Raw genomic sequence first — 15,588 nt, forward strand, 5'->3', positions numbered from 1 at the left:
ACTGGTTAAATAATGTGGGGCTTACTTTCTGGCAGAGTGGTGTCAAGTCTCCTTTGATGTAAGCCAGCTCTGAGTAGAGTTCTTTTTTGAGAGAGAAAGGGGGGGGGGGGGGAGAGGAAGAGGAAGAGAGAGAGAAACATCCATTTTGTTCCATTTATTTATGCTTTCATTGGTTGATTTTTATAAGTGCCCTGACTGGGAATTGAACCCACAACCTTGGTTTAGCTGTACAGTGCTCTAACCAATTGAGCTATCCAGCCAGGGCTGGGTAGAGTTTAAAACTCCAGTCAGATTTGTGCAAACAGAGCCCTGTGCACTGATGAGTTTGTTTTCAGTCTCTCTCTTTGCTAAAAAGCTTTTAATAAACCTGAACCCAGTTATAATTGAGAGTATTTGATATATAAAGTATTTCCATAATTTAATAATGTGAATTCACATTCACATTGAGGATATATATGAAGTTTGTTTATTTCTAACTTAACTGATGAAACTGAATTATAAGTAGTTTATAGAGTAATCAAGCTCAGGAATCATGTAACATACCATTCTCATTTTACAGATTAGGGAACTCAGCCCTGGAAGGTGACTCACTCAAAGCCACAGTAAGAATCAGATTAGACTAGTGCTTCAGCGAAGCACTAAAACTTCTGTAGCCAGCTTTCTTTTCTTGCCTCCGATTGACAAATCCATTTAAAATTAACATTATTATATATATAAATAAAAGACAAGTAGTATAAATAGCAAGAAATTTATTTAAATTTTTATTTATTTACTCATTGACTTTAGGAAAGAGAGGAAGAGAAAAACATTGATTTGTTGTTCCACTAATTTTTTTTTATTTTTAAATTGTTTTCTTTTTCAAGTGAGAGGAGGGGAGGTAGTGAGTCAGACTCTTGCATGCACCCCAACCAGGATCCACCCGACAGCCCCTGTCTGGGACCAATGCTTTGCCTATCTGGGGCCATGCTTACAGCTGAGCTATTTTTAGTGCCTGAGGTAGAGCCTCCATGGAGCCATCCTCAGTGCCCAGAGCTGATGTGCTCGAACCAACTGAACCATAGCTGTGGGAGGGGAAGAGAGAAAGAGAGAGAGAGAGAGAGAGAGAGAGAGAGAAGGGGGAGGGGGAAGGGTGGTAGAGAATCAGATGGTAGATGGTCGCTTCTCCTGTGTGTCCTGGCTAGGAATCGAACCCAGGACATCTACACGCCAGTCCGACATTCTACCACTGAGCCAACTGGCCAGGGCCTTGTTCTACTTATTTATGCATTTGCTGGTTGATTTTTGTTTCTGTCCTGACCCCAGAGATGGAATTTGCAACCTTGGAATATCAGGATGACGCTGTAACCAACCCAGTAACCCAACCAGGGCACAAGATATTTTTAAAAAGTAGATACTTTTCGGCCTGACCTGTGGTGGCGCAGTGGATAAAGCGTCGACCTGGAAATGCTGAGGTTGCTGGTTCAAAACCCTGGGCTTGCCTGGTCAAGGCATATATGGGAGTTGATGCTTCCAGCTCCTCCCCCCTTCTCTCTCTCCCTCTCTCTCTCCTCTCTAAAAATGAATAAAAAAAAAAAAAGTAGATACTTTTCATTCACAGTGGTTTATATTTTGGGTTTTCTTGAATTTCCAAATTTGAGGCTAACACTGTGTCATATCGTTTTGTGCATACACTATATAACTAAACATTTAAGACATAAATGAATATTAAATCACCTTAAATGAGTCTGTAAATGGGATAAATTTATTCATGAGTTTATTGAAATCAATTCTGAAACACTTGCAGAACCAGTTTTAATAACTCTGTAGAGCACTTAAGGAATTTATTTTATATGTCTTAGAATGAGTAACTACATAATTGGGGTGCTCTTTTTTTTGTATTTTTCTGAAGCTGGAAACGGGGAGAGACAGTCAGACAGACTCCCACATGCGCCCGACCTGGATCTACCTGGCATGCCCACCAGGGGGCTACGCTCTGCCCACCAGGGGTTGATGCTCTGCCCCTCCGGGGTGTCTCTCTGTTGTGACCAGAGCCACTCTAGTGCCTGGGGTAGAGGCCAAGGAGCCATCCCCAGCGCCCGGGCCATCTTTGCTCCAATGGAGCCTTGGCTGCGGGAGGGGAAGAGAGAGACAGAGAGGAAGGAGAGGGGGAAGGGTGGAGAAGCAGCCCTGTGTGCCCTGGCTGGGAATCGAAGCCAGGACTTCTGCATGCCAGGCCGACGCTCTACCACTGAGCCAACTGGCCAGGGCCGGGGTGCTCTCTTTAATATATTGAAAACCAGGGCTTTCTGACTAAGAGTGTGCACTTGCACTTCCAATACAATACTAGCATTGCTTTTACAGGGTAATTTTCCATAAGAAAAAATACTGTGTATGTGTTTGTGTGTGTTTAATCATACTGCTATTTATATTTGGTGACAAGAAAAGAATGGCTTAACTGTGTTGAGTTGTAGATGCTGGCTCATTGGCTAGATGCACACAGAACCAAGTGACCTTCCTATTTTATGTCTAATTTTCTATCAGTTTAACTTCTAAGGCTGAATTTAAGCTGCTGTTCATATTCCATGAACCACAGGTCAGCTCAGGAAGTGGTTTGGGAGGTGGTGGTAATGGGGGAGGAGGGGGGGGGAATGATTACAGAGTATTAAAAGCTCCCTTTGAGAATATGCACTCAGATAAATGAGGTTTAAAATCTATTGCTGGATTTTCTGTATTTTCCCATGTCCAAAATTAGAAAATTTTGACTAGATTGCATGAAATAAGTGTCATAATTATATATTTCCAGCAAAAATAAATCTATTGAGCTTTTATTACATGCTATTAAGGGTGGTACAGATATCCTTTCAAATTCTCTTTGATTATGAAACTAGTTATAGACATCCTTTATTGTTTTCAGTTCATAAGAACTTCCATAGGCTAACTGATAATAATGGTTATCATAGGTAGAAAAGGGAAAAGCAATGACTTTTTTCTTTTTAAGAGAGAAACAGACTGGGACAGACAGATAAGGAATGGAGAGAGATGAGAAGCATCAACTTGTAGTTGTGGCACTTTAGTTGTTCATTGATTGCTTTCTCATACGTGCCTTGACTGGGGGTTCTAGGTGAGCCAGTGACCCTTGCTTAAGCCAGCGACCTTTGGGCTCAAGTCAGAGACCATGACGTCATGTCTATGATCCCACACTCAAGCTTGGTGAGCCAGCGCTCAAGCTGGATGAGCCCCACGCTCAAGCCAGTGACCTCAGGGTTTCAGACCTGGGTCTTCAGTGTCCCAGGTTGATGCTTTATATCCACTGCGCCTCCACCTGGTCAGGCAAAGCATTTAAACCTTTGACATTAAAATCTGTCGATTGGTTAAAACATCATCAGGAAGCACAGAGGTGCATCCCCATCAGGGCACATATAGGAACAGCTTGATCTCTCTCTGCCCCCCTTTCCTCTCTCACTGAAATCAATAAATTAAAAACTTAAAAAATTTTTGTCAGACTTTTAAAAAGTTCTTTAATTAGTTATTTTTTAGCTTTTTCCCTGGCAGGTTCTGGAGTGACAATAATACTTCATGTTGCTAAATAGAATTATTTTGTTAATATTTTCCATCATTATTTTTTAATTTATTTATATATTTATTTTTGGCTTCAGGGTTAACAATTAGTCAAAGTGATTTTTGATAGGCTTTTATAAGACTTATTTGTTAGGGAATATTAAAAGTTATTTTCAAAGAAACCAACAGATTAAATCTATTAACGATATTGTGAGCTTTACAAACTCAGAAACGTGGTTTTTCAAAATTTTGTATATATAACACAATTGAATTAAATGGATCAATATTTCATGACTTCTTGTTTTTCTTACTACATGCTTAAATCTGTAATTTGTAGCAAATTCCTAAGACTAAATAAATTAGATAATCTAAGTTTTTCTTTTGAAAGATTGATTTTACTAAGCTATAAGTGCCTGTAGTATGTTTAATTAAAGTATTATAATGGGTTACTTGCACAAGACAAACATTGATAACTAACATAAAATAACATTCCTCCTACCTTCTAAGTTCTTTTAGTTGGGCCAAAGTAACACGAGAAAAATTAATAGCATGATCGGTGGTGGCGCAGTGGATAGAGCGTCATCCTGGGATGCTGAGGTCCTAGGTTCGAAACCCCGAGGTTGCCAGCTTGAGCATGGGCTCATTGGCTTGAGTGCAGGCTCAGCAGCTTGAGCACCAGGTCTCCAGCTTGAGCGTGGGATCATTGACATGATCCCTTGGTTGCTGGCTTAAGCCCAAGGTTGCTGGCTTGAGCAAAGAGTCACTGGCTCGCCTTGAACCCTTTGACATCCTCCCCATCAAGGCACATATGAGAATTAGTCTGTGAACAACTAAAGTAATGCAACTATGAGTTGATGCTTCTGCTCTCTCTCCCTTCCTTTCTCTTTCTCTCGGTCTCTCACAAAGAAAAATAAATAAAAATAAAAAATTTTTAAAAGTTGATATAAATTCAGTATTTCCAAATCTTGTCATTTAACTTGCAATTATATAATATAAAGAATATACAGTAAGTGTTCTCACCAAACCTTATATATATAATAGTTATGCCCTACCCCCTCCCTCTAGCATTCCCTATACTGGACATAGTTATTTTTTTTCTGGACACTTTCCTAGAAGTAAGTCTTGCTCCTGGGCTTATCCCCTCTGTGCTTTGTTCTGTGTCATAGTAGAACTGAATTTGCAATCTATGTTAGTCTAGTTTATTATCTCTGCTTGCTTTAAGCCTCTATGCTACTACTCCTACACTTTCTGCATCATTGAAACACACAGCAAAGCCTTTTAGGTGTTTGATTTGGGAATGGGGGATGGGGTAGGTTCTGAGTTTTCAAGGTTCCAGATGTATTTGCTTTGTGCATATTTTATAATTGTGGTAGTCTCACAGCTTGGTCTTATGGGAGAACTAAGAAGAAATAATGATTGGAAAAGTATAACTTTCGCCTGACCTATAGTGGCATAGTGGATAAAGTGTCAACCTGGAACGCTGAGGTTGCTGGTTCGAAACCCTGGGCTTGCCTGGTCAAGGCACATATGGGAGTTGATGCTTCCTGCTTCTTCCTCTCCACTCTCTCTGTCTTCTCTAAAATGAATAAATAAACACATTTTTAAAAAATGTATGACTTTCATATTTGTATCACAGGTAGAAAAAGTGGGAGCAGAGTGGGGATAAAGGTGAATATAGAATGACTGTATTCCTTGCTGTTTATTTCTTTTTTAGTAAATTTGTTGGAGAGAGGTAGATAGTAGGGGAGAGTTTGAAAGGAGAGCCTGAACATTAAGTATCTTGAATCATAGTAAATTTTGTCCTTTTAAAATTTGGTTTGGGGAAAGATTATGTGTATTTAGTTGAGATTCTTTAGTCAACAGAAATAAATTGACTGAATTTGGCAAAAGAAAGATTGGAAGGTTGCTCACTTAGACTCTAGAAAGGAGACAACCAGGGCAAATGAACAGCTGCCACTGTGGCCCTTCCTTCCAGGATGTAGTCATGAAATGGTCCTTTCCAACTATTGTCTTCCTGTCTTCTGATTGGCCAAACTCCAGTTATGTGTCTAACCTGTTGAGGTGGGGTGTGTGTGGGGGGATAAGATAGAACACATTTCTGGCCAGACAGAAGCAGTAGCCAATATACCATGCAACTAAAGATTGTTATTTTATGTACATTTGCCTGGTCAGGCTTATATGTCCCCTTATCCTTATGAGTCTCTTGGAGACTTGATTCAAATAGACTCTTTGAGAGCAGAGATACTACCCTGCACACTTTTTATATATTTTACTATGCTTAGAATAAACCAGGAATTCAGTTTATTGCAGGCTCTTTGTCTCTTTTTACTACATTATTTCTGTATTTTCTTGGCTATTCACCTACAGTTTTGCCTATAATAGATTGTACTTCTTAATTCAGGTTATGTTTGAAAATTGAGAACCTGGTATTCTGTAAAGATAATATACATGACCACAGAGAGGAACTACCTCTCCTTGCTAATTTAGGGAACATGTCCTTACTTTTCACACCAGCAGAGCTAAGTGTAGTTTGGTGTTGACATAGCAATCCACAAGTGATTCATGAAGAAACAGGACTTGCCTCAGGATGAGACCCCTATTCATAGTCTTTGGTCAAGAAAGGTGACTTTATCTCCTTGATAAAAATGTAACCTTTTTGCCCTGGCCGGTTGGCTCAGTGGTAGAGCGTCGGCCTGGCGTGCAGAAGTCCTGGGTTCGATTCCCCGCCAGGGCACACAGGAGAAGCGCGCTTCTGCTTCTTCACCCCTCCCCCTCTCCTTCCTCTCTGTCTCTCTCTTCCCCTCCTGCAGCCGGGGCTCCACTGGAGCAAAGATGGCCTGGGCGCTGGGGATGGCTCCTCGGCCTCTGCCCCAGGCGCTAGAGTGGCTCTGGTCGCAACAGAGCGACACCCCAGAGGGGCAGAGTGTCGCCCCCTGGTGGGCGTGCCGGGTGGATCCCGGTTGGGCGCATGCGGGAGTCTGTCTGACTGTCTCTCCCCGTTTCCGGCTTCAGAAATATACAGAAAAAATAAATAAATAAAAAATGTAACCTTTTTAAAAAAATGAAAATCTAATCTAATCTGATGTCTGTTTGTTTATTCTTTTAAGACTTATTCTGGGACATAATTTAGAAATGAAGATAATATGGAATATTTGAAAGGGTTATAAGACTTTTTTTTTTACAGAGACAGAGAGAGTCAGAGAGAGGGGTAGACAGGACAGACAGGAACGGAGAGAGATGAGAAGCATCAATCATCAATTTTTCGTTGTGACACCTTAGTTGTTTATTGATTGCTTTCTCATATGTGCCTTGACCGCGGGCCTTCAGCAGACCGAGTAATCCCTTGCTCGAGCCAGCGACCTTGGGTCCAAGCTGGTGAGCTTTTTGCTCAAGCCAGATGAGCCTGCGCTCAAGCTGGCAACCTCGGGGTCTTGAACCTGGGGCTTCCTCATCCCAGTCCGACACTCTATCCACTGCACCACTGCCTGGTCAGGCAGGGTTATAAGACTTTAAATCAAAAGACTTGATTGAGGCTAACGGGCTGTAACCTGGGATAAATGGACTTTTTAAATATACTTCCACCTGATTGGTGGTGGCACAGTGGATAGAACGTTGACCCGGAATGCTGAGGTTGCTGGTTTGAAACACAGAGGTCACTGGCTCTGAGCATGGGCTCATCAGGGCAGGGATCACTCGCTTGAATTGGAGATTGTTCACATGACCCCTATAGCATGAGCCCAAAAATCGCTGGCATAAAAAGCCCAAGGTCTCTGTATTGAACAAGAGGACACTGGCTTGGCCCTGGTCAAATCATGTACAGAAGGAATCAGTGTACAACTATAGTGAAAGCAACTATGACTTGATGCTCCTTTCTCTCTCTCTCTCTCTCGGAAGTAGTCAGTGCACAACTAAAGTGAAAGCAACTATGAATTCATGCTTCTCACCCTCTCTCTCCCTTCCTGCCTTTCTCTCAAATAAATAAAATATACTTCACGTTTCTTACTAATGAAAAGGACAAAATGGCACTTGCTCTGTTTATCTCTCAGATAATGTTAGAGAAAAGTGTTTACCTTGGATAAGACTGTTACTGTGCTTTAATTTTCTAATCTGTAAAATGAGGATGTCACTTCTAGATCTAAATGTTTGGATTTTAATTTTTTGTTGTTGTTTAAAGAACTGACAAGAGTTCCTAAGAAGGCTTTCCCCTTGGTAGTGCTCATTGTATGAAACATTTTTTCCCCTTTAACCAGGCAGTTGCAGTGGTGCAGAATGGCTGACCTCAGTCTTGCAGATGCATTAACAGAACCACCTCCAGAAATTGAGGGAGAGATAAAACGGGACTTTATTGCCACACTGGAGGCAGAGGCCTATGATGATGTTGTGGGAGAAACTGTTGGAAAAACAGACTACATTCCTCTTCTGGATGATGATGAGAAGACTGGGAATTCAGAGTCAAAGAAGAAACCAGGCTCAGATACTAGCCAGGTTGAAGGTAAGTAATTAAACCAAAGTAGATATATAGTTCCGAAAGTAGATTAGGGATTATGCTTTGGGTCATAATCTTGGAATCTTTGAGGAAACTGAACTGAATTTTTTTTTTCAGTGAATTTCTTTTTTTTTTTTTTTTTTTTTATAAATCAAATTTTTATTTTAATGGGGTGACATCAATAAATCAGGGTACATACATTCAAAGAAAACATTTCCAGGTGAACTGAATTTTATACTACAGTCTGGTAACTTTCTTTCTATATAAATTTCTTTATTTGAAACCAAGGAGGTAAGTTTTATACCCTTTAGTTGAGTGTGTGTTCATAGAAGCTGTTGATTACTTTTAACCCAGAGGTTTCTTCTGTAGTGTCTCAACTTCCATATAATCTTCCTCTTAATTTCCTAAATTAAAGTGTTTGCTGTGTCTTTTCTTTGAAAGTAGCCTTGAAAAATTAGAGACATAAAATTCTGTGTTTACGTGAAGACTTAATTTAGAATGGAATCAGATACGTCTGACTGGTTGGTAGTGCAATGGATAGAGCATCAATCCGGGATGCTGAGGACCCAGGTTCAAAACCCTGAGGTTGCCAACTTGAGCTCGGTTTTATCTGGCTTAAGTGTGGGGTTGCTGATTTGAGTGCAGGCTCATCCAGCTTGAGTGTGTGATCATTAACATGATCCCATGGTGGCTGGCTTGAGCCCAAGGTCACTGGCTTGAGCAAGGTATCACTGGTTTGGCTGGAGCCCTCCGTCAAGGCACGTATGAGAAGCAATCAGTGAACAACTAAAGTGAGGCAACTGAGTCGATGCTTCTCATCTCTCTCTCTCTTAAAAAAAAAAAAAAGGAATGGAGTCAGATGCCACTTGACTTTGAGAGTAATCCCTGGTCAGGATTAAAACATGATTAAATCCTTTAAAAGAGATTTGCTGCTTTTATATAGTACTGGGTCAGATTTGCTAATATTTGAGGATTTTTGCGTCTATGTTCGTATAGGATATCGGTCTGTTTTCTTGTGATGCTTTTGTGTAGTTTTGAAATTGAGGTCATGCTGGCATCATAAAATGAATTGGAAAATCTTTTGAAATAGTTTGCTTAGAATTGATGTTTTTTTCTTTAGTATTTGATAGATTTCCTCAGTAATTTCTTTGTCAGTTAAAAAATAGGAATTCATTTTCTTTTTTACTTTTCCAAGTGAGAGGAGGGGGAGATAGAGAGACAGACTCCTGCATGTGCCCCGGCTGGGATCCACCCATCCACCCCTGTCTGAACCAGTGCTCTGCCCATCTGGGGCCATGCTCACAACTGAGCTATTTGTAACGCTTGAGGCAGAGGCTCCACGGCGCCATCCTCAGCACCCTACCCTGGGCTGATGTGCTTAAACCAATTGAGCCATGGCTGTGGGAGGCGAAGAGAGAAAGAGAGGAAGAGGAAGGGTGGAGAAGCAGATAGTAGTCACTTCTCCTGTGTGCCCTGACTGGGAATCGAACCCAGGACATCCACACGCCAGGCTGACACTCTACCACTGAGTCAGCTGGCTAGGGCCGGAATTCATTTTCTGTGAGAGACATAGAACTATTTGAGTCACTCATTTCTTCTCAATGAGATTCTTCTCAAGTGTTTTTGTATCTTTCAAGGAACTGTTCCATTTCCTCTAAGTTATCAAATTAATGGAGATAAAATTGTAATTATCTTTTATTTATTTATTCATTCATTTTAGAGAGAAGAGGGAGAGACAGAGAGAGAGAGGGAGAGAGAGAGAGAGGAGAGACAGAGAGAGAGAAGGGGGGGAGGAGCTGGAAGCATCAACTCCCATATGGGCCTTGACCAGGCAAGCCCAGGGTTTCGAACCAGCGACCTCACCATATCCAGGTCGGTGCTTTATCTACTGCGCCACCACAGGTCAAGCCGTAATTATCTTTTAATGTTTGTGCAATTTATTGTCATGTGCCTCTTTTCACTCATTATATTAGTAATTTACTTTTCTTGATGAATCTGGATAGAGGATTATCAATTAATAATCTTTAACATCCGGCTTTTTGTTTTCTACTATTTTTCTGTTTTTCATCTGCTTATATCTTTAATATTTTCTTCCTTTTGCTTACTTTGAATTTATTTGCTCATTTTCTACCTTTTAAAACTGGCAGTTTAGATCATTGATTTGAATTACTACTCTTTTGGGGGGGGAGTGAGAGGAGTAGGGGGTGACAGAGACAGACAGGACAGGAAGGGATAGAGATGAGAAGCATCAACTAGTAGTTGCGGCACTTTAGTTGATCATTGATTGCTTTCTCATATGTGCCTTGACCGGAGGGCTCCAGCCAAGCTAGTGATCCCTTGCTCAAGCTAGCAACCTTTGGGCTCAAGCCTGTGACCATGGGGTCATGTCTATGATCCCACGCTCAAGCTGGTGACCCCACGCTCAAGCCAGTGATTTTGGGGTTTTGAACCTGGGACCTCAGCATTCCAGGTGGAAGCTCTATCCACTGTACCACCACCGGTCTGGCTCAAAATATTTTCTGATTTTCCTTGTGAATTCCTCTTTGACCCATGGGTTATTTAGAAGTATGTTAATTTCTAGAATTGGGCACCTGAAATCTGTATAATTACGTTAACCAAGTATCACCCCAATAAATTCAATTAAAAAAAAACCGTATGGCCTGACCAGGTGGTGGTACAGTGGATAGAACATCAGCCTGGTACACAGAGGACCCAGGTTCGAAACCTCAAGGTTGCTGGCTTAAGTGCGGAGTTGCTGACTTGAGCACAGGGTCACTGGCTTGAGCGTGGGATCATAGACATGACCCCATGGTCGTTGTCTTTAGCCTAAAGATCACTAGCTTGAAGCCCAACATTGCTGGCTTGAGCCCGAGGTTATTGGCTTGAGCAAGGTGTCACTGGTTCGGCTGGAGCCCCCCCCCCCCCCCTGTCAAGGCACATATGAGAAAGTAATTGATTAACAACCAAGGTACCACAATGAAGAATTGATGCTTCTCATTTCTCTCCGTTCCTATCTGTCTGTCTCTCACTAAAAACAAACAAACTATGTTAATTTTTCAACATTCGGGAATTTCCCAGATGCCTTTCTGTAATTGATATTTAGTTTTATTCTGTTGTGGCCAGAAGACATCCTTTGAAGTTTCAATTTATTTCAGTTTGTCAGAGTTTGCTTTATAGTTCAGGATATGGCCTGTTGTGGTCAATGTTCTGTGAGCACTTGAAGTAATAACATGATGCTGTTAGAGTGTAATGTCAAGTAAGTCTAGTTGGTTGATAGTGTTGTTTAGGTTTTCTGTATCCTTGCTGACTTTATATCTACTTGTTCTAATGATTTTTGAGAGAGGCATATCGAAGTAATTTTGTTTCTGCCTTTAGTCGTATTTGGTTTTTTTTGTTGTTGTTTTTTTACAGAGACAGAGAGAGAGAGTCAGAGAGAGGGATAGACAGGGACAGACAGACAAGAATGGAGAGATGAGAAGCATCAATCATTAGTTTTTCATTGCACATTGCAGCACCTTAGTTGTTCATTGATTGCTTTCTCATACATGCCTTGACCGCAGGCCTTCAGCAGACTGAGTAACCCCTTGCTCAAGCCAGCGACCTTGGGCTCAAGCTGGTGAGCTTTTGCTCAAACCAGATGAGCCCTCGCTCAAGTTGGCGACCTTGGGGCCTCGAACCTGGGTTCTCTGCATCCCAGTCCGACGCTCTATCCACTGCGCCACCGCCCGGTCAGGCAGTCCTTTCAGTTTTTGTTTGATGTATTTTGAAGATCAGTTGTTATGTGCATATACATTTAGATCATATCTTCTTGATGAATTGACCTTCTTAGGATCCCTCTTTATTCCTGATAATTTTGTTTGTTCTGAAGTTTAATTCTGTTCTGAAGTCTAATTTTTGTCTTATATTAATATAGCCACCCTTGCTTCCTTTTGATTTGTGTTTGCAGGGTATATCTATCTCCATCATTTTACTTTGAACACATTTCTTTCTTAATATTTAATAAAAGTGGGTTTCTTATAGACAAAATATAGATGGTCTTGGATTTGTCTAATTCTACAGAGCTCTGTCTTCTAACTGATGTGTTTAGTCTATATATGGTTATTGATATGGTTGGATTTAAATCTGTCACTTTACTAGTTGATTTCTAGTTTTTCCATCTGTTTTTAATTCAGTTCTTTTTATGTTTTTGAACTTTTTTTTAAATGAGAGGAGGTGAGATAGGCTGACTGACTCCCATATGTGCCCCGACCAAGATCCACCCAGCAACCACATCTGGGGTGATGCTCAGATCAACTGAGTGATTTTTAGCACTGAGGCTGATGCAGTTGGACTAGCAGAGCTATCCTCAGCTCCCTGGGCCAACACTTGAACCAGTTGAGCCACCGGCTGTGGGAGGGGGAGAGGGAAGGAAAGAGAAGATTGCTTCTCTTGTGTGCCCTGACCGGGGATTAAACTCAGGACTTCCACATGCCTGGCCAATTCTCTATGCACTGAGCAACCCAGGGCCCTGGAAAGTTTTTGGTTACGAAATTGTGGCCTGGGCCCTGGCCGGTTGGCTCAGCGGTAGAGCGTCGGCCTGGTGTGCGGGGGACCCGGGTTCAATTCCCGGCCAGGGCACATAGGAGAAGTGCCCATTTGCTTCTCCACCCCCCCCCTTCCTCTCTGTCTCTCTCTTCCCCTCCCGCAGCCAAGGCTCCATTGGAGCAAAGATGGCCTGGGCGCTGGGGATGGCTCTTTGGCCTCTGCCCCAGGCGCTAGAGTGGCTCTGGTTGCGGCAAAGCGATGCCCCAGAGGGGCAGAGCGTCGCCTGTGGTGGGCGTGCCGGGTGGATCCCGGTCGGGCGCATGCGGGAGTCTGTCTGACTGTCTCTCCCCGTTTCCAGCTTCAGAAAAATACAAAAAAAAAAAAAGAAATTGTGGCCTGACTAGGCAGTGACACAGTAGATAGAGAATTGGCCTGGGATGCTGAGGACCCAGGTTTGAAACCCCAAGGTGTCTCTCTCTCTCTCTCTCTCTTAAAAAAAAATTGTTTGTATAGAATGTGTTAATTTAAGACTGTGGTTCTGAAATTGTGGTATTTGGACCAGCATTGTCAGTATCACTTGGGGGTTGTTCAAATTGCAATTTTTAGACCTACGGGGATTCAGAAACTCTGGGAATGGGGCTCGGCAATCTGTATTTTAACAAAGTATTGCTGGTGACTTGGATGTATGTCCAAGATTGAGAAACATTGATCCTGGAGAAAGGGTCCAGTCAGTCCTAGAAAGGATGACGGCTAGATATGTATTTCTCCTGTTCAGCCTTCTATTGCAGAGCATCACAACCAACTTTTAATTGGCCACTAGAGGGTGATGTTTGCACAGGCCTATCACAAGAAGGTGCCCTCGCTTGAGACCATGCTGAATCCTCCCCATTCTGCCCAAAGCCACTGTGGCTTTTCCTCACAGCACACATGCCTTCTCAGTGTGCTGCTACTTCCCTTCTCTGCCAAACTGACTTGCTAGCTGTGGCACTCTGAAATCTTTTGTGAAAGAATAGATTAAAAACAAACAAAGTAAATTTGAATATCCTGAATCTCAGAGCATGTGATTAGCTTTTTAAAAATACTTGTGGTGGTGTCAGTGCTATGTGTGTTTAGTTGAGAGAGTTTTCATTTCACGCTATGGGAGTCTGTCTGGGGAAATCTGTGAGAGAGGGCAGTATAGCATCTTTTGAATTAGGACTTTGCTGGTAATATGCAACATTCTCGTGATTAGAGTCCAACAAATCTACTCTGCAGAGAAGTGTGCGTGCCTTTTCTCTCCTCTAAAACTTAATGCTTTTATGTTGTAGGGTTGTTTTTATTTTTCTTTTCTAAGCTTAGAGTTTTAGATTGTTAGGTGTTGTGTACATGGTAGAATCTCAGCCTCCTTTTTATTTTCTTTTAACCTTTGTTTTTATTTTATTCTGATCAGTTGCTTCTATCTTAGACTCACAATTATGGCTTAGTCTAGTAATGTCATTTAAGCTAGATTTTTATATAAGGTAAAAGTAAATTTTAGTGTTCTCACAAGGTTACTTTATAATTTAGTGATCAAATCTAAAGTTGATCTATAGTTGGTCTATAACCAATCTATAGTTGATCAAGCTACAGTTAATAACAATGAGAATAATAGTTATTAACATTTATTAATTTTTTTTATTTATTAATTTTTAGAGAGGAGAGAGAGAGGGCGAGAGAGAGAGAGAGAGAGAAGAGAGAGACAGAGAGAGAGAAGAGGGGAGGAGCTGGAAGCATCAACTCCCATATGTGGCTTGACCAGGCAAGCCCAGGGTTTCGAACTGACGACCTCAGCATTTCCAGGTCGACGCTTTATCCACTGCGCCACCACAGGTCAGGCCAAGTTATTAACATTTATTTGACACAGTACAATTGACACACACAGTACTGCATCCAGTATCATTGCATTTAGTCCTCATGATAACCATAGGAGGTAGATTTTGTCCCATTTTTCAGTTGAGGCTATTAAGACTTAGAAAGCATGAGGAATTTGCATTTGATCATTTAGCTAATAAATGACAGAATCATAACCTGTACCCAGATCTTCTGATTTTAAAACTATATTCTTTCTCTGAAAATATGCCATCTTTATGAATGCATACTTTCTGCTTGACTTATATCTATCTCATAGATACTATTTTTTAAAACTAAAGATTTACTTATTTGACCTAAAAATAATTTTAGATGTATAGATATTATGTCCAGGAAATTTAAGTAAGAATATTACTTTATTTGCATAAAGAGTATGAAATGGAGGACTCTGTTGCGAATCATATAAATTTTTGTAAAGCCTTCCACTTTCCCAGACAATTATTGCACATCTTTTCCTCTTTGTTCAAACCTCCAGCACTTGCTCTCCTGTTCATGTTCTCAACTGATGACCTTTAGAAGAAAGAATCAGTAGTCTCAACCAGAGAGAACTTCTGTACTGTCTTCCCACACCATCCTTTTCTGAGCTACCACTCAGGGGCACTGCCTTACAGTAATGGTCCTTCTGTCTCCTGCATCATTAGCTCCTCCCTTTCAGCTGGGCTGTTCTCCAGCAGTAAACACACCATAATTCTGTCCTTCATGAAAAAAAAAAAATGCCATCTCAATCTCATGCCATCTCATCAACTCCTTTTTATGCTGTTTCTTTTTAAAAATGTTTTCATTTATTGATTTTACAGAGAGGAGGGGGGAGAGTGAGTAGTATCAACTCATAGTTGCTTCGCTTTAGTTGTTTGTTGGTTGCTTCTCACAGTGTGCCTTGGCTAGGAAAGCCAAGGGTTTCGAACCAGCAACCTCAGCATTCCAGATTGATGCTTTATCCACTGCACCACCACAGGCTAGGCCTGTTCCTTCTTTCCTCTCATTCTTTTTTGAACCTACTCTCATTTGACTTGACATGCCACCCAAACTGCTCCTTTTAATGTACAAGCCCTTTACATTGCCAGGAATGAATCCAGGATGACTCCAGGAGTTTTGGCTGAGAAACTGAAAGGAAGGAATTGCCATCATATGAGATTGGTGAGACTGTAGAAGGA

At 41.4% G+C, this 15,588-nt stretch overlaps 1 protein-coding gene across 23 annotated transcripts in view; it reads left to right on the forward strand.

Annotated features, from left to right (window-relative positions):
* Positions 1 to 15,588, forward strand: part of MAP4 (microtubule associated protein 4) — a 173,905-nt gene that overhangs the window by 59,188 nt on the left and 99,129 nt on the right. For all 23 annotated transcript variants that reach the window (XM_066351620.1, XM_066351624.1, XM_066351626.1 and 20 more), the window contains one exon: positions 7,788 to 8,029. In XM_066351620.1, coding sequence (XP_066207717.1) covers positions 7,807 to 8,029 — 223 coding nt within the window. In that variant the 5' untranslated portion in view covers positions 7,788 to 7,806. The remainder of the gene's footprint in view (positions 1 to 7,787; positions 8,030 to 15,588) is intronic.

Source organism: Saccopteryx leptura, chromosome 10 (assembly GCF_036850995.1).
Source record: "Saccopteryx leptura isolate mSacLep1 chromosome 10, mSacLep1_pri_phased_curated, whole genome shotgun sequence".
NCBI classification, from domain to species: Eukaryota; Metazoa; Chordata; class Mammalia; order Chiroptera; family Emballonuridae; genus Saccopteryx; species Saccopteryx leptura.